The sequence below is a fragment of the Phalacrocorax aristotelis genome, chromosome 3, assembly GCF_949628215.1.
Source record: "Phalacrocorax aristotelis chromosome 3, bGulAri2.1, whole genome shotgun sequence".
In the NCBI taxonomy this organism is placed as follows: Eukaryota; Metazoa; Chordata; class Aves; order Suliformes; family Phalacrocoracidae; genus Phalacrocorax; species Phalacrocorax aristotelis.
This window is the reverse complement of record NC_134278.1, coordinates 6,393,999-6,408,744: the sequence shown is the minus strand read 5'-3', so window position 1 is coordinate 6,408,744 and position 14,746 is coordinate 6,393,999. Positions and strand designations below refer to the sequence as shown.

The 14,746-nt window shown below is 44.4% G+C and overlaps 1 protein-coding gene across 2 annotated transcripts in view; it reads right to left on the bottom strand.

Annotated features, from left to right (window-relative positions):
• RUNX2 (RUNX family transcription factor 2) overlaps positions 1–14,746 on the bottom strand; it is a 92,205-nt gene that overhangs the window by 19,976 nt on the left and 57,483 nt on the right. For both annotated transcript variants that reach the window (XM_075086619.1, XM_075086620.1), the window contains one exon: positions 9,615–9,776. In XM_075086619.1, the coding sequence (XP_074942720.1) occupies positions 9,615–9,776 (162 nt within the window). The remainder of the gene's footprint in view (positions 1–9,614; positions 9,777–14,746) is intronic.

Genomic DNA, 14,746 nt, shown 5'->3' with positions numbered 1-14,746 from the left:
AAGGTCGACGTGAGATGCCCTATGCCTCCATTTTGCTTTCAGAACTGATCCTTATTTTAAATCCCCCAGGCTGTTTTTCTCTGTTGGTGCTCCCCTTCTCTCATCACGGTTGCTCGCCTTTCTCACAAGAGCCCAAGGAGGCTTCCTCCAGCTGCCTACACTCAGCACTTCTATTTCAAAATAACGTATTTCGGCAAAGATTCATAGCTACGACAGGATAAAAGGTCAAGTGGGTGGTTAGAGAGACCTTTGGGAAAAACAACCGGGAAGCTTGGAGGTGACATGGCGCAGGGCAGGCTGAAGACAGAGCACACACTGACTCCTCTCCTCCTCCACAAGCACCTCTAAAATGCCACAACCCCCCCTGCATTAAGTGTATGATACCTCTTTTGCCAGAACTAAACTTTTTCATGCAAAGACAGCATTGCGTGGTCCAAGTAATCCCACGGGTTTAACACAGTTTCGACTCTCTGTTTGCAGATTAGCCTGTGGAATAATTATGAACGTGGAGAGCGAAGAGGCTGCACTGCCTGGGGGTCTGCTACCCAGCGGGGCCACAGCCTGAGCTCTGAGCTGCAGGCCTCCCTTTGCTTTTGACAGAGCAAATGCTAACTAAACCTGGAGGAAAAAGGCCCCATGACTATACCTGCGTTTCTTAAAATGAAAGGTTAAACAGTGTATGAAAACTAGGGGAGAATGCATATCCTGTTGTCCTATTCCTGTATCTCCATCTAGGGTAGTGGGTGAGGAATTAAATTCATTTTGTTAGAAAAAATGGGAGGGACTTTACAATTGGGCAAATATAAAACCAGAAAAAATCCTGAAGGAATTGCAGAAGCCCGCAAAGTCAGTGAAAAATGCCTTCTCAGTGCGTTTTTTCAGGTGGGCTGGAAAAGCAGAGTCCGACTAGTAATTCAACCAAAAATAACTCCTTTTCAGTGGATACGTAGGAGTTTGGCTGATTAGGGAAGGGAACTTCCACTCTTTGATAGATCATAGTGAACCCACAGCAAACTTAAATGACCAAAATATTTTTGCACAGTGCCCCTCCAGCCTCCTCGCAAGTCAAACCAGTTCTGCATCCCGCAGCGCCCAGCTCCCTGTGGCCTCTGCCACCCTCCTGAGACCCACCACAGCAACCTCCTTGACCACCTCCTTGTTGTACCTGTCACTGCCGCAGGAACTCACTCGAACCTCAGAAATAAAAACCAGTGCTGCAATCTGGCAGACAAAGTTATAGCAAGTTCAAATGAGTAGAAACTAAAGTTAGACAAATTCAGACTAGTAATAAGACCCACATTTCCAAGCGAGCTTAATTAGAGTCTGTAACCAAAGGTTGTGGTGGATTTTGCTTCCCTGGAAATTTTTAAATGAAGACCAACTGAGTTTTCATGGTTTTTTTTTTTTTTTTTCTCAAAGGTTATCCTCAAGTTCAGATGCAAGCTAATCTGGGGAAATCTTACAGCTGGGTTCAAAGCAGATGATCGCATGGACTTCACTGCATTAATAACCTATGAATCTGTATATTTGTTGAAAGTTCCTTCTATCAAATTATTCTCCCCTAAGCTTTATAGACAGAACTCCACCATTGCTAAAAACCCTTGCTGTCCCCAAAAAAACCTCCTTGGATACAGAAGCATAATCGAGCACCACGTGAGTGCAGGGTCAAGTTCCCCCGAGGGGACCCTGCACCACCCGTACACTGCTCTTGTGGACATGGGGAACCTGTCCCAAGCTCAGGAAGGCATCGCCTGCTTTGATCCCTTCCCTCGCTCTTTTTGAGCCAGTCTGAAAGCAAATATTAAGAGATTTCCAGATTAGCGTCCCCAAATACCCTCCCTTTATGCATATGAAATAGTTCCTTCTCTCTTAATAACATCCTTTAAGAGCCACGTGAAGGTGTGCACCTTCATTTTATCTCATTCATCTTCTCCTTCGCTGCCTGCGTTGTTTTCTCTTGTACCACCAGAGAAAGCCTGAACCACTTGCACAGCTCTCACCTCCTCTTTCAGTCACCAGTATCAGCCCAGTATCACCAATATCAATGCTCTTTTAAATCTGGCAGCCAAACTGGCATGACACCAAACCCTCTTCTGCTAAAACATCCATGAAGATGGGAGGAGATTTGGGCATCTGTAAAATGTGGCCAACAACTATTACTAAACCACTTCAAAAAGGTGTTGTGAAGCTCTGCTCAGCTCTAACACTCCCTTCATGACCAAGTTCTTCATGGCCAGAAATGTGAGGAAATTTTACCTAAAGACAAGGCAGCTCCGGCTATTTCTACCAGCAGCAGGTTCTTACTCTTGAATTGTATTTTTTAGCGCAATATTTGCAGAAATGGGCCTTTTAAACCACACAAGGCCTGGAAGGCATAAGATACTTTTCTACCTATCTTGTACCAAACACGGTCAGCCTGAGAAGGACCAAATTCTCCCACATTTTACAGAACCATTTAATAAATACAGCTTGTGCAATTAATCATACTAAATTCAGTGCAACAAAGACTCATGGCTACAGAGACTTAAGAGCAAAATAAGTGATCCTGATCATCCTGTATGTACCAGAGAGCTTCAACTGTGGGGTTAGATTCCCCCTCCATATCAGAACACACACGGTCCTGCATCAGCCACCGCTGATGGCTCCATCCTAGGTAGAAAACCAACAGCAATTCCACCAAGGCAATGTAGAAATGATATGCCTTTGCACAAGCATGAAACCAAGAGCTCGGTCCCACAGCCTTCCTGTTATTGACTTTATTGGGAGCACACATCTAGGTAATGGCTCAGAATCTGGCCCTTCGAAAGTCTGGAATCAAGCGCCCGGTTGCCCCATTAACAATTAGCATTCTGTTTACAAAACCCAGCAGAGTCAGTAAGAATAATCATTACAAAACATGCTCAGACTGTGATTCCGGTTTAAGTTAATATAATTTTAATGAGTTCTTCAGAAAAGGCCTGGCACTTATGGAAAAATTTCCTTAATTAATATCAGACCCTAAATTAGTAATAAAAAAAGCGCCCTGAATATCATTTGGTCTCAAGCTGGAACTAAAGTATGTTTTGGCATCATTACTAACTGTTAGCAGCAAGTTCTGGAAACAGATGCAAATCTTGATATGTGTCCTAAATATAAAACACATTGCAAAAAAAAGCTCAGATAAAAATATATCTATACATCCACATACATTGGAGTGTGCTATTTCCTGCCTGTATCAGCAACAAATTTATTCCATTTAAAAACATTCCACTTGTTTCTTTTTGGTATTTTTTAAAATCCCTTATTTCAGGAATAAAACTCTTTCCCTCTGCCTTCATTTTTCCTGTTTATTTCCTCTCCCAACTGCCGTTTTAAGTAAATCAAAAGGGCTTAAAGACACGCATTATAATATTCAAATGTCTGAAAATCAGCTCGCATGTTTCACCACCTAAATATGGGTATAGGTGCCTAATCTGAGGCCACCCACGCTAGAAAAATTTGGCCTTCCTCATGCAACGCATCTCCTGGACCATTACCCCAGTGAGAGATTCTACCCAGCAGAGAGGCTGCTGCTGAAACCCCACAGACGAGTGCCAAGGTGCTGAGATTCCCAGGTGGCACCAAGTGGGCAGGAGACTAAAAATGGAAAACCTGCGGTAAACAAAATAAATAGAACCACTGAAAAATAATGAAAAAAAAAAAAGACAAGTTACAAGATTAGGGCAGGTAGCAAAATGAACGGGTTGTTTCTGAACACCTGAGCTATCCGAAGTTCTTAGTTCTTTACTTTGCCTTAACTCAGTGTCACCTCGCAGGGAAAGCACTGAAAATTAGCTAGGAGAAATGGAGACAGAGACAACCTTGAGTCTCTCAGCTTCCATTTTCTAAAAAAAAGAAGACAGAGTGAAAATTGTTGTAGTCACCAAGAAAAACATCGCAGCATAGTGAGAGCACCAGACACAGAGCTGGCTTCTTGGGTTTGCCAAGAGCCTGAGACAATATTGCTGAAGCGTGAACTGCTCAGTCATTTCAGGAGTTGCTAACACCAAGGCCATTGCTGGCAATGGTCATGGTATTAACCATTTCCCTGCTCCCCAGACCCATGTAAAGAGGAAAAGAATTGTATTTTGGAGACAGCACTAATGCCTTCTCTTTTTAAGGGTTTCATCCTGAAACATGCTTATTACCCACAAAATTTAATGAAGCTAGTATGAGTTAAGGGATGCAAGAATAGCTACTTCACATGACCACAGTTTTTACTTAGTGGCTGTAAAGTTTTCTGAGCTCCTTAGAAGATAAACAACTTTTCTTTCATAAAGTTAATATTTTTCAAAGACCAAATCCCCGCCAAAAGAGAAAAATCTGTATTATAAAGATCATGTGTGTATGTGACATTAAGCAAAATCCAAGGGAATTCATATTCAGGTTTAGAAACCAAGATGACAACCAGTACAGGAACTCAAGGAAAACCAGCCCATCGCTGTGAGCCACTTTCTCGTTAACATACAAACACTAAATCCAGAGGTTCAGCTGGAGCTGCTTCCATTATGTGTGGTTTTTTTATTTTAAGATTTGTAGGCTTACAAGAATGCAAATTAAATTGTGTAAAGGAACAGAATTGTCACTGATTAGGGCATGGCTCGCACTCGCAGGGTTGCACTTCTGCTTGCCAGCCTTCAGTGAGCTGGCAGAACAGGAGCGTTTCTTAAATTCAGTACCCGATGTAGGTCCAGGATGGTCTAAAACGATGCAGTGATATCTACAGAGCAAGACGAATTAATAGGAAAGTTTGGCTACACTCGAACTAGCAAACAGCCTAGGGTCAGGGCCCATTCTCTGGCTTCAAATCCAGCCGGGATGGTCTGGCCACAGCTGTAATAGTAAATCCTTTTAGCCTCCACAACAGGGTGCCTGCCCCCAAGCTGCCCACGGGAATGGGTTCAGGACTCTGCTCATTTCCAAACCACAGCTGGGACCTGCTCGGGAGCGTGCTGGCCAACCCTGCTCAAAACCAACCTCGCTGACAATTTAACAATACCGGTGTTTAACAACAGCCCAGGCCCTACCACTGTGTGATTTATTGGTAAAGATATTCCTTTCTGGCCATTTTAGTTCTGAGGGATGAGTCTACAAACTTCTTTTGTTTCGAGGCTGAGCCCAGCGTGTCCCTCATCTATCTCAGCGTGCCCCTATTCAATGACACAGTAAATATAAAGGCAGCAGAATCCACCCTACACGCTGCAGGGACTCCAGCATGTGGGATGGGAGAGTTTGGGCACGATGGCACGAGGCCAGCATCCCCAGCTGACAACTATCTGCAAAGAGTGCAAGCCTGGCGCTGGAAAAGATAGGTTTGGTGATTTGTCCTGCTATTTAGATGCAGTTTTAATTTTCTCCTTTGTCATATGGGCGTTTGTCAAACACAGTTGTGTAGGACAGGCTCTTCCACAGGCAGCGCTGGATGTTTTCATGTTACACTTGCCGGGCAGGTCCTCCAGCACCTTAACAACTTGACCCCACAAGTCTCTTTCAGAGGTGAAGCAAAAAGCAAGAGACTAGCGTTTTGGCAGAAGGGTGAGGAGGTCCGGGAAAAGTGTAGGGGAAGAGGTTTCCCCACCTCCCTTCTCAGTATTCTCAACAAAATTAAATTCACGCTCAAACCCTGCAATCGCAGAGCAGGTAGAGGTCAGGGTGAGGCAGAGCACAGCAGGGTTAAACCAGGACTGAAGCGTAACCAGGCTGTGATATGGATATGTTTATGGGACAGTTAAATCATCTCTTAAATCACCTCACCAAAGGCAGACTATCAGATCAGACGTGTTTGTACCTGAACTACTCACCTAGGCTCGCTTTAGAGCCCGTGGAGACAGTGAGGCTCTTCCAAAGCACTGCCAGGGACCAGTACAGCTCATCTGCAGGCTGGTCAAGTCCTGCAAACACCAGTTTGTCCCCACTGGCTCAAAAGGGAGCTGAGGGTGACTGCCTCAGATATGGATGTCTGCCCTGAGGACATCTACACCCATACCTCCTTCACCTGCTGCGGAGCAGCCCTCTTGTGACTACAGAAGCAACCCGAGCTGCACTCCGTGCTCTGAACCTTGCATGTGCTGAGGACTTGCTGGATCAGACCCAAAGCTTTCTGTTAAATGACTGTGATGCGTATTTATATGAATCATATACATTAATTACATAATAGACACCCATGCTCCCCGTCCCACATGCACTTTGGTTATGCACAGGACACAAAGACTGAGTGCATTCACTATGAATCATGCAATAAGACTACATCCCTCAGGCAAAACTCTCTCTAAAATGACCATGTTCATATATTCCCATGGTTTCCACTACAATATTATTTAATTAAGAATATTAACCTGCTAGGCCACCAACTTTCACTGTCTTCTGGGTAAGTCTGAGCAGACAGATATTTTATTAAAATATGGGGAAACCTGCTCTTTTTATGACTGAGTTGGTGCAATAAGGAAAGTCGATTGCACAGCCTTGTAAGCTTATTTTTCAGTTATTCTTGATATGAACATGAGACTTATGCACCAGAGAGATCACTGGTTCGAAAGTTGCATGGGTGACGCCAGATAATATTTTTTTCGCTTCGCTTTTCAGCTACTGCTGTTGAATACTGCCCAAATACGTATGACACATCATTAGTTGTATGACACTGTAACTACAGCACTGATCCCCATTTGGAGAATAAAAGATGAAAACTTGAAGTTTGACAGGCATGGGCACTCATTTGCACGTGCCTGCAGCATGCATGCAAACATTTCAGTTGTGCAAGGAAATCAGTCTAGACACTGACACGACCAGTTCAGCCACATTACACCAGCCTGCCCGAATAGCGCCTCGGGGTTGCAGCCTGCTGCCCTTTTCCCCTCTCCCATGGGACAGAGAACTGCATGAACTGCTATGGCAGCCCCTGGTCACCTCCTTTCCTGTAGTTCCAAACCTCTTTAGATCCTCGAGCTAATCTGTGATGGCTCCTCTTCACCAAGAGATGTACCCAACCCAGAATGGGGAGGAACACGATCGTTTTGGCCATGGATGTGTTTCTGGTCATGGGAGTACCATCAAAAATAGCTCTTGAGGGCCACCACTGACCATGCAGCCAGTACCCCCTCTTTTGAAGGACTCATTGTTTTATTAGATGGTATTATTTTCAAGGTCTGGGTGAGCACAACTTAAGCAGTGGTCTAGGCAGACCCATGGAGGCCTGTGGAAAGGCTGGGTGACGTTAAATTGTGGCAGGTAGGAAGTCCTGTGCCTGTAGGTGTGACATCCAAGGCCTAAGGGGGAAGTTTTAGCCATTTTTCTTCCTGTACGATGTTAAGCAACAGGCAGTAAATATGGCATTCATTAAAATTACCTTGTATACTTTTAACAGCCTTGATAATCAGATTTCTGCCACTGTATCGGAAAGAAAAGTTTGTTTTTTATTCAAGGCCTTGTAAAACCTTAACTTCTCCCTCATGCACTGGAGATGCCTGAAGTTTTCTAACGTTTTTAGTATTTCTTAGCAGTCTTTTTTTTTCCCCCATCAAAGCCCTGATCTCCTCTGAAAGATGTATCAAATAACTGAGTGGAGATTCACATTTCTCCGTGTGCAAGGGATAAACTGGTCGCTCTAACGGGCAGCACTAAACCTGTGGTTTTCTCTCTCTTTATACACAAAAGGGGTCGGATCCTGCCCTCCCTCCCGGTGGCACTGCTAGGCAGAAACCCTCGAGAGGAACCACAAGGTTTGCAGCTGGGGCTGCAACGTGCCTCCTTGCAGCTCGAGCATCACAGCTTGTCCTCCACCCAGGAACACCACTCTATTTCTGAACGTCAGCAAACACTGCAGACAACCTCTGGCACTTGTGGAAGATCAAAGTCCCCTTTTTCAATCTTGAATCTAACTGGAAGCAAGATCCCCACTCTGAGAAAAGCTAAGAGTGTTGCGGAGGCGTCGCTTGAGTCCCCAGAAGATGAAGGGCAAGAAGCATGACGGCAACCGACTGTAGAGTATGGCAGAAAAGTTCAGTCCGCGGCCACATAATGTACACAGCCAGGTCTTTTAGTCATTCTGCCTGTGCCCACATGCCAGGCACTCACGTCTGAATACACACAGACAAGCAAGGGCTGCAGGGCAAGTATGCGGCGGTACAGCTGCCACGGTCCCAGACGAGCCTCTCCCAGAGGTGTTGCTGGGGGCACAATTGCAAAAATAACCCATTTGACAACACAGAGCATCAGGAGGCTCCAACTCAAAGGTAACCTGTTTCGGGCCAAACAAAGCATTTCCTCAGCATCAAGCCCATCAAGTTTTTTGAACGAAGTCAGCGCATTGCACAGAGAGCCAGCAGGAACCTGCTCCGCTACCCTCCAACCCTCGGCCCAGATGGAGACATGTGGCATCTCTGAGAAGGCAGAGCGCGCTAGGACCGCAGAGTTTTTTGCAGCTGTTTGTTTGAGAAACAAAGCTTCCCTCCTCCAAGATGAAAGAAATCAAGGAGTCTACGCTAATCAAATCCTACATGCCTGCTGGCTGAAGTTCAGCTTGTCAGTGATGCAGCTCAGTGGAGTGATCAACATTTCCAGCTCTATGAGCTTGGTGGAAGGGGAAAACATGACAGCAAGAAATTCACCTGGCTGCGAGTCAAACAGGTGTATGGCAGCACCATCCAAGATTATAATAATATCTTGCAAACATGCAAAAAATAGATGTAATAAGACTGATTCTTTGGTTTTCATTAATGAATCATAAAAGCTTTCTTTACATTACACATGCTTTTTTGGCATATGCTGCTAATATTTCCACACTTGCAAGGTTGGAGTTTTCATACTAAGCCTCCCTCCCCTAAGGTTCCTCATTTTTGGCAAGATTTACAAGGTGACTGTCTGCCATGACAGGCTCTATCTTACTTTGGGGCAATCAGATTACTTCTCACAGATGGTTTTATTACTGAGACCATTACAGATGAATTGCACAGTATGTAAATGTATATTTGTTTGATAAAAAAAGTCTCAGTTCCTCACTGCATCTTGTCTATGTTCCTAAACATACTTCCTCTCTCCTGCATCATTCCAAAGCACAATTTGTCCAATCTTTACCCTAAAGTGACTCAGCTACTTTCTGATAGGCATCTTAAGTACATATTAACTAAGGAAATAGACTTTCTTGAGCTACTGGATTGAAATGTGGGAGAACGAACCTTAGCCTTAACTATTGAAGTAATAAAGGCATCTATCTGTCAGGATGCCTAACATCACACACACCACAAATGTAACACACCAAAAAATAGAGAATATCACAATTACTTTTAAACATGCAAGTAAACATCCTCTTGTAGGGAAAAAAAAAAAAGAGATAATTTTTTCATAGAATCAGGTTCACAATTTAAAAATAGACTGATCTGAAATGGACCTAGAGACGTTCAAATGATACATGCTCAGAGCAACACAACAGCTCTTCCACTTCGGAAAAAAAGGGCCTTTGACCCCCGCCCGCTGTGCAGTAATCCTGTTATCACCGACTGAGCTTTGCTCTTCTTAGTAAGGTTTATCTGAGGCCACAGAGGCAGCCTCTGCCAGTCCTGTTCCTATCTGCATAATCTTTTTAGGCAAAACACGGTCTTTACCTGAGAGGCGTCTGGGCACATCGGTGATGGCTGGAAGTCCTGTGCCTCGAGTGGAGGACAGGGGAGTTGTGGAGTGAATGGACGGTGAAGTCATCTGGCTCAAGTAGGATGGGTAAGACTGGTCATAGGACCATGGCGGGGATGACTGTGCCTGCCTGGGGTCTAGGGAAAAAAAAAAAGAATTTTTTTTAAAAAGCAAGAAAAATTGTAGGGCATCAACAGCCTAATTGAAAGAGGTGGGATTACTGAACACACACACATCAGTGCTATCAGGAATGAGAATGCAATGAGATACGACCTGCTCCTCTAGGACTCAACCCCTTCAAGTCTCACTCTGTGCTGCTCCTTCCCCATGATAATTTTTGGGGGAAATGAACGAAGCAGTGAGCAGAGTTCTAAAAGACCCAGCAGCTGTGCTGCAAATTCCTGGCTTCTCTCATCCAGGTCTAACAGCATGTTATACCAGGACTTACCAGTCCTGTGGATTCAGACGGATAAAAGGACCACTAAGTACGAGACCCAGGTCTGAGCTTACGAAGTGGACTTCAGAGGTGGGGACACTCTACAGTCAGCACTTGGCATGCCTATCAAGTTGTTACCCAGTTCAAACATTACACAGTAGTGTTTTCAGTGCCGAAAATACTATCCAAGGAGGAAAATCACATTAATCTTATCAGCATCCGTCCAAAAATGTCACATTTGGATGCTGGCCCAATTACCTACAGTCACCCCAATTACAACATTATGATAACAAATGGTTTGGGTTTGGAATAACTATCGGAAGCCAACAATGCCTTTTGATGTACTTGCTACAGCTCACTATGGAGGAAATTATTTTAAGGATAAGTACAGTTTATTTTTTGCTGAAGCACTGGCAAACTGCACTGAGTGCAAGGGAGACCTAGTTTTACTCACAGTTGTTTGGATTTATAAACCATTTGCTCTCGGTTAATATCTGGTGATAAAGATACCGCTGAATGCCTCATAAATTATTATTTTTATTTCTTTACAGTGATAAAAACAAAGCACTTTCAACCCCAAAGTTTGTTTTGGGCACTGTGCAATAAACAGAAAACTACCTGTGAACTGACTCTAGAATTGTAGCACATCCCTGCAAATCCCTCCCCATATCTTCAGTGAAGCATACCAGGTCCCCTCGGTTTGGAGAACCTGCCCTGTCACAGCACTGCTAAGGCCCTGCTTTGTAGACAGCAATGTGATAGCCACATGGCACAAGCAAAGGCATTTTTTCAGGAAATTCAACTTTTTTTTTCTTTTTTTAACTACTTTCCCTGCTCTTCTACACAGCAAAACCTTGTAGTTTCAGCTACTCCTTGTTTATTTTTTCTTTTCAGACATGGTTTTTTTGAAGGGATGTCTGGAAAGCAGATACTTCCTTGAAGCAAAATAACTATATAGGTATACAAAAAAACCCCAAATTTTCAATTTAATTTTAAGAAGATTTTCCTGGAGTTTGCTATTTATATTAGAGCTGAGTAATATAAGTGATTAACATAAAATCCTCAGAAATCCAAGGGACACTTGATCATTAAAGGTAATGAATTCTTTGTTTTAACAATTTCAGGGCTACGGTTGTATAGATTGGCGCAGGTTCAAAACTGACTGACTGCTTGTTGTTATATCTGATATCGACATATTTCTCTGCCTCATTCCACTACTATAATTCACCATTCAGTCAATGGTAAACGATCTTCAACTGGGAACGGAAAGACTAGGCTTGCTGGGAAAACAATCTTAAAATTAATGATGTGTCAGGAGCACAATCTCAAATCTGAGCTCCTTCAAACTCCAAGAGCTTTTCAATCTCTGCTTCTGAATCCAAAACAGAGTCCCTTAAAGGTTTGATTTTAGGTCAGCTCCAGTGCTGGAAGTAAATTATATAGCAGGTAAAGGCTAGGAAAAAAAAATCATGACAGAGGATGTTTTCACAGGGTTTTGTTCTAAGATGGTGAAAACCTCAGGAAAGGAGCTGCCTTCTGGAGATTCATGCCACTTCTTATTGTGCAGTCCTCATGGTATGAGATCTTGAGCATCTCTGGCACCCTCACCACCCATGCTAGACTTAGTTTTACACCTAGCATCCTTAATCCAATAAGTGTAGATGCCTGTGTGGACCCAAGGAGGACAAATGGCAAAAAGTGGTCTTTCAAAGGCTCACATGGTCTTTCAAAACAGTGTCTCATACTGAGCTGTCAGGGGCAGAATATGGGGCTGGACGGACCAAAAGCTGACCCAGAAGCTTATCATATATTCTTACGACAACTAGCTTAAATTTATACACAGCTTCTGTAGCTCATCACAACATCAGCACCGCATTACCACATTTCTTTTATATATATATTTGATTTCAGCTCTTCCTGAGTCCAATACTGTAAGATTTAAACTGCAAAGTATTTTAGAGAAAGAGAACAGAGAGGGTGGACTGTTAGTGAAGACATGGCTGAGGCCAAGATCAAGGCAGGGTGGGGAAGTTTTTCCTGGGGCTGACTGGCTTCAAGCTTATCTTTGGCCTGTTAGGAAACCGGAAACTGAAGATACAAGTTTCACGAGATCCTGGACTAAATGCCCTTAAACCCGCCTCTGCTCACTGATAGTGGCCAAGGTTTGCATGGACGTGTGAGGAGAGAGCAGCAAAATTCCCTGCCTTGCCAAGTCAGAGGTATAAACGTTGCTGCTCAGTGGCGTTGCACAACCCCCAGAGTAAAATGTCGTGAGGCAGAGTCCAAAGCTGCCCCGTCTTGTCCTCAAAGGTGGACGTGCAGGTGGGTCTCACGCAGCACCCTTTGGTCCCACCAGCAGATGTTCCCTGCAACATTGCTGGAGCAGAGACTTCAGCCATTGAGGCCCAACCAGCCCATCTCTTCTGGTCTTACACGCCACCAAACCAAACCTCCTGGGGGGAAAGAGGGTGCCAGGGGTGTCATGGGGAGGTCCCTGCCAGTGCTTCTGGGGCACCTCCAAGTGGATGCTTGTGGGAGAAAAACAACAATGTCCTCAGGAGGGTCACCTCCTCCTCGCTTGGGCACAGAAGGGATGGAGTGGCTCTTCAGCCATACCGGCAGGAATAAAATTACGAGTGGATTTCTGAGAGGTTTTCCTTGTTCTGCTACACCAAGGGCCAGCCTCCCTATTCGCTCTGGTTGGAGGGCTCGCGTGTGCCTGACCGGGACCCTGCGGGTCAGGGACTTTGCACCATCACCCAAAGCACCACGTGCTCAGGCACAGTGCATCTTCCCAATCACAAAAAGCCGAGAACAGATGAGAAATCCCAGAGCTCTGTGACAGAGCAAACGTGTATTCCTCCCTAAAGGAATCCCTCGAAAACAAGGGAAAATGCTACTACAAAAATACACTGAGCAGCTTGGGAGAAAGTGTCCCACCTTACGTACAGCACCCATGGGGAAGGGCTAGTTCAACGACTGCAAAGGAGGCAGAGGGCCGCTTTCAGCTGGCATTTGCACTTGAAAATTTTGGAGTGATTACTAAGAGCAGTCCTCCTTTTGTAAACATTTCTGTTATGCCTGCGTGGGTGTGAAGAAAAGTACGGCTTTCAGCATATTCGTTCACAATGAGGCATATCGTGCATATGCAAGGAAAGCCTGGGCTGAAACAAATCAGCGGGGAGAGGTCTAAACTAATGCACAAACAGCTCTGCCTCATTTGCACTGCCAGGTAAACCTTGCTGGAGCAGGAAATATTGAGAATTGCTAATTATTTTGTGTCTAGGTTTTCCTGCCACATTTACAATGAGTGGGAGGTATACATGGTTCTTGATGCTTGTGGTCCATGATTGACTGCATCAATGGACAATGGACATTGAAGCCTAATTTGATACTTAATGGACAGCAAGCAGTTTTAAAAATCAGTGTAAGATTGGATCCATTGTATAAAACTAAAAAAAAAAGAATTAAAAAAGGCCAGTGACCCATCCTCCCACCGAATACATTGGCTCTCCAGCATCATGACTTCTCTTCCTTCAATGGAAATGTTCTGAAGGGTCAATGGAGAGAAGAAAGAAGCTGTAAATAGCCCTGAAGAATGAGTTTTTCCACTGGTTTGGCACTGGATTATGAAGCACATAGATTTACTATAGAAGAAAAATCAATTTCCTATTTCCTAAGCTGAGTTACATGATCAGAGCACGATCACAGGCTCACAGCTCCTCGGCGTACTGTCTATAACACCCCAACGTCGCATGCGTGCACGCACTTTGCAAAATCAGTCTCATTTAAATCCGGCCATCAGCTCTAGCACTGCCTACTGCTGACTGTATTAGTGCCCCCGCCAATACTAAAAAACAAGCTGTCTGGAGATATCTTTGGTAAACACTTAAAGCAAATATCCCCACTTCTGATCTTAACGAAGCCAAGATGACTTACTGCATGAGTAACCCAACCATTGTTGTAACACCACTCCCCCAGCAAAACAACAGCAAAAATGCAACCCGATTCTCTTCTCTGACTGTTTCTTAGGCACCTTCAAAAGCCATGGGCTTGATCTGGATTGCCCAGTTCAGCCAGCGAAGCCAAATCCAATGGAGTTACACCCCAATGTACAGAAGTGTAACTGAGACCAGATTTTGGCCTGAAGAACCTCTAAACCTTTCCCTGCTCCCCTCCCCCGAGTCACATTTCTAAAAGAAGAAAAATAAACTGAACAAGTCGTGCCAGTAGGGCAACTAAATTGTAAAGGGGGGGGGGGGGGATAAAATTAAAAGAATAGTTTAATAGGAAGGATACAAGCTTTACCAAATGGAGGTTCTCAGTGGTAACTGGCCAGTCGCCTGAAGGATGCAATCAATTTGCATAAAATACAGCAGACTGCAGCACCCTTGTGTTTGTGGCAGCAGAAATCCCAGCTCCACCACCTCATCCGCTGAGTCTTGTAGCTTTTATTCCACGTTACAGTGAGCTGAAGGCATAATTCACCCTATAAGCCTATAAATTGGGCTATTTCTAAATTATCTGTTCCAGGCAACCCGTACTGTGTCTGATGCACTCTCAGACTGATGTGCACCAGCAGCAAACTGGTGTGTACTTCAGAGTGCTGCTGGTCCAAGGTAAAACACACAGCCCCTGGCAGGGCACTTGCATAGTGCCGGTCTAATAACA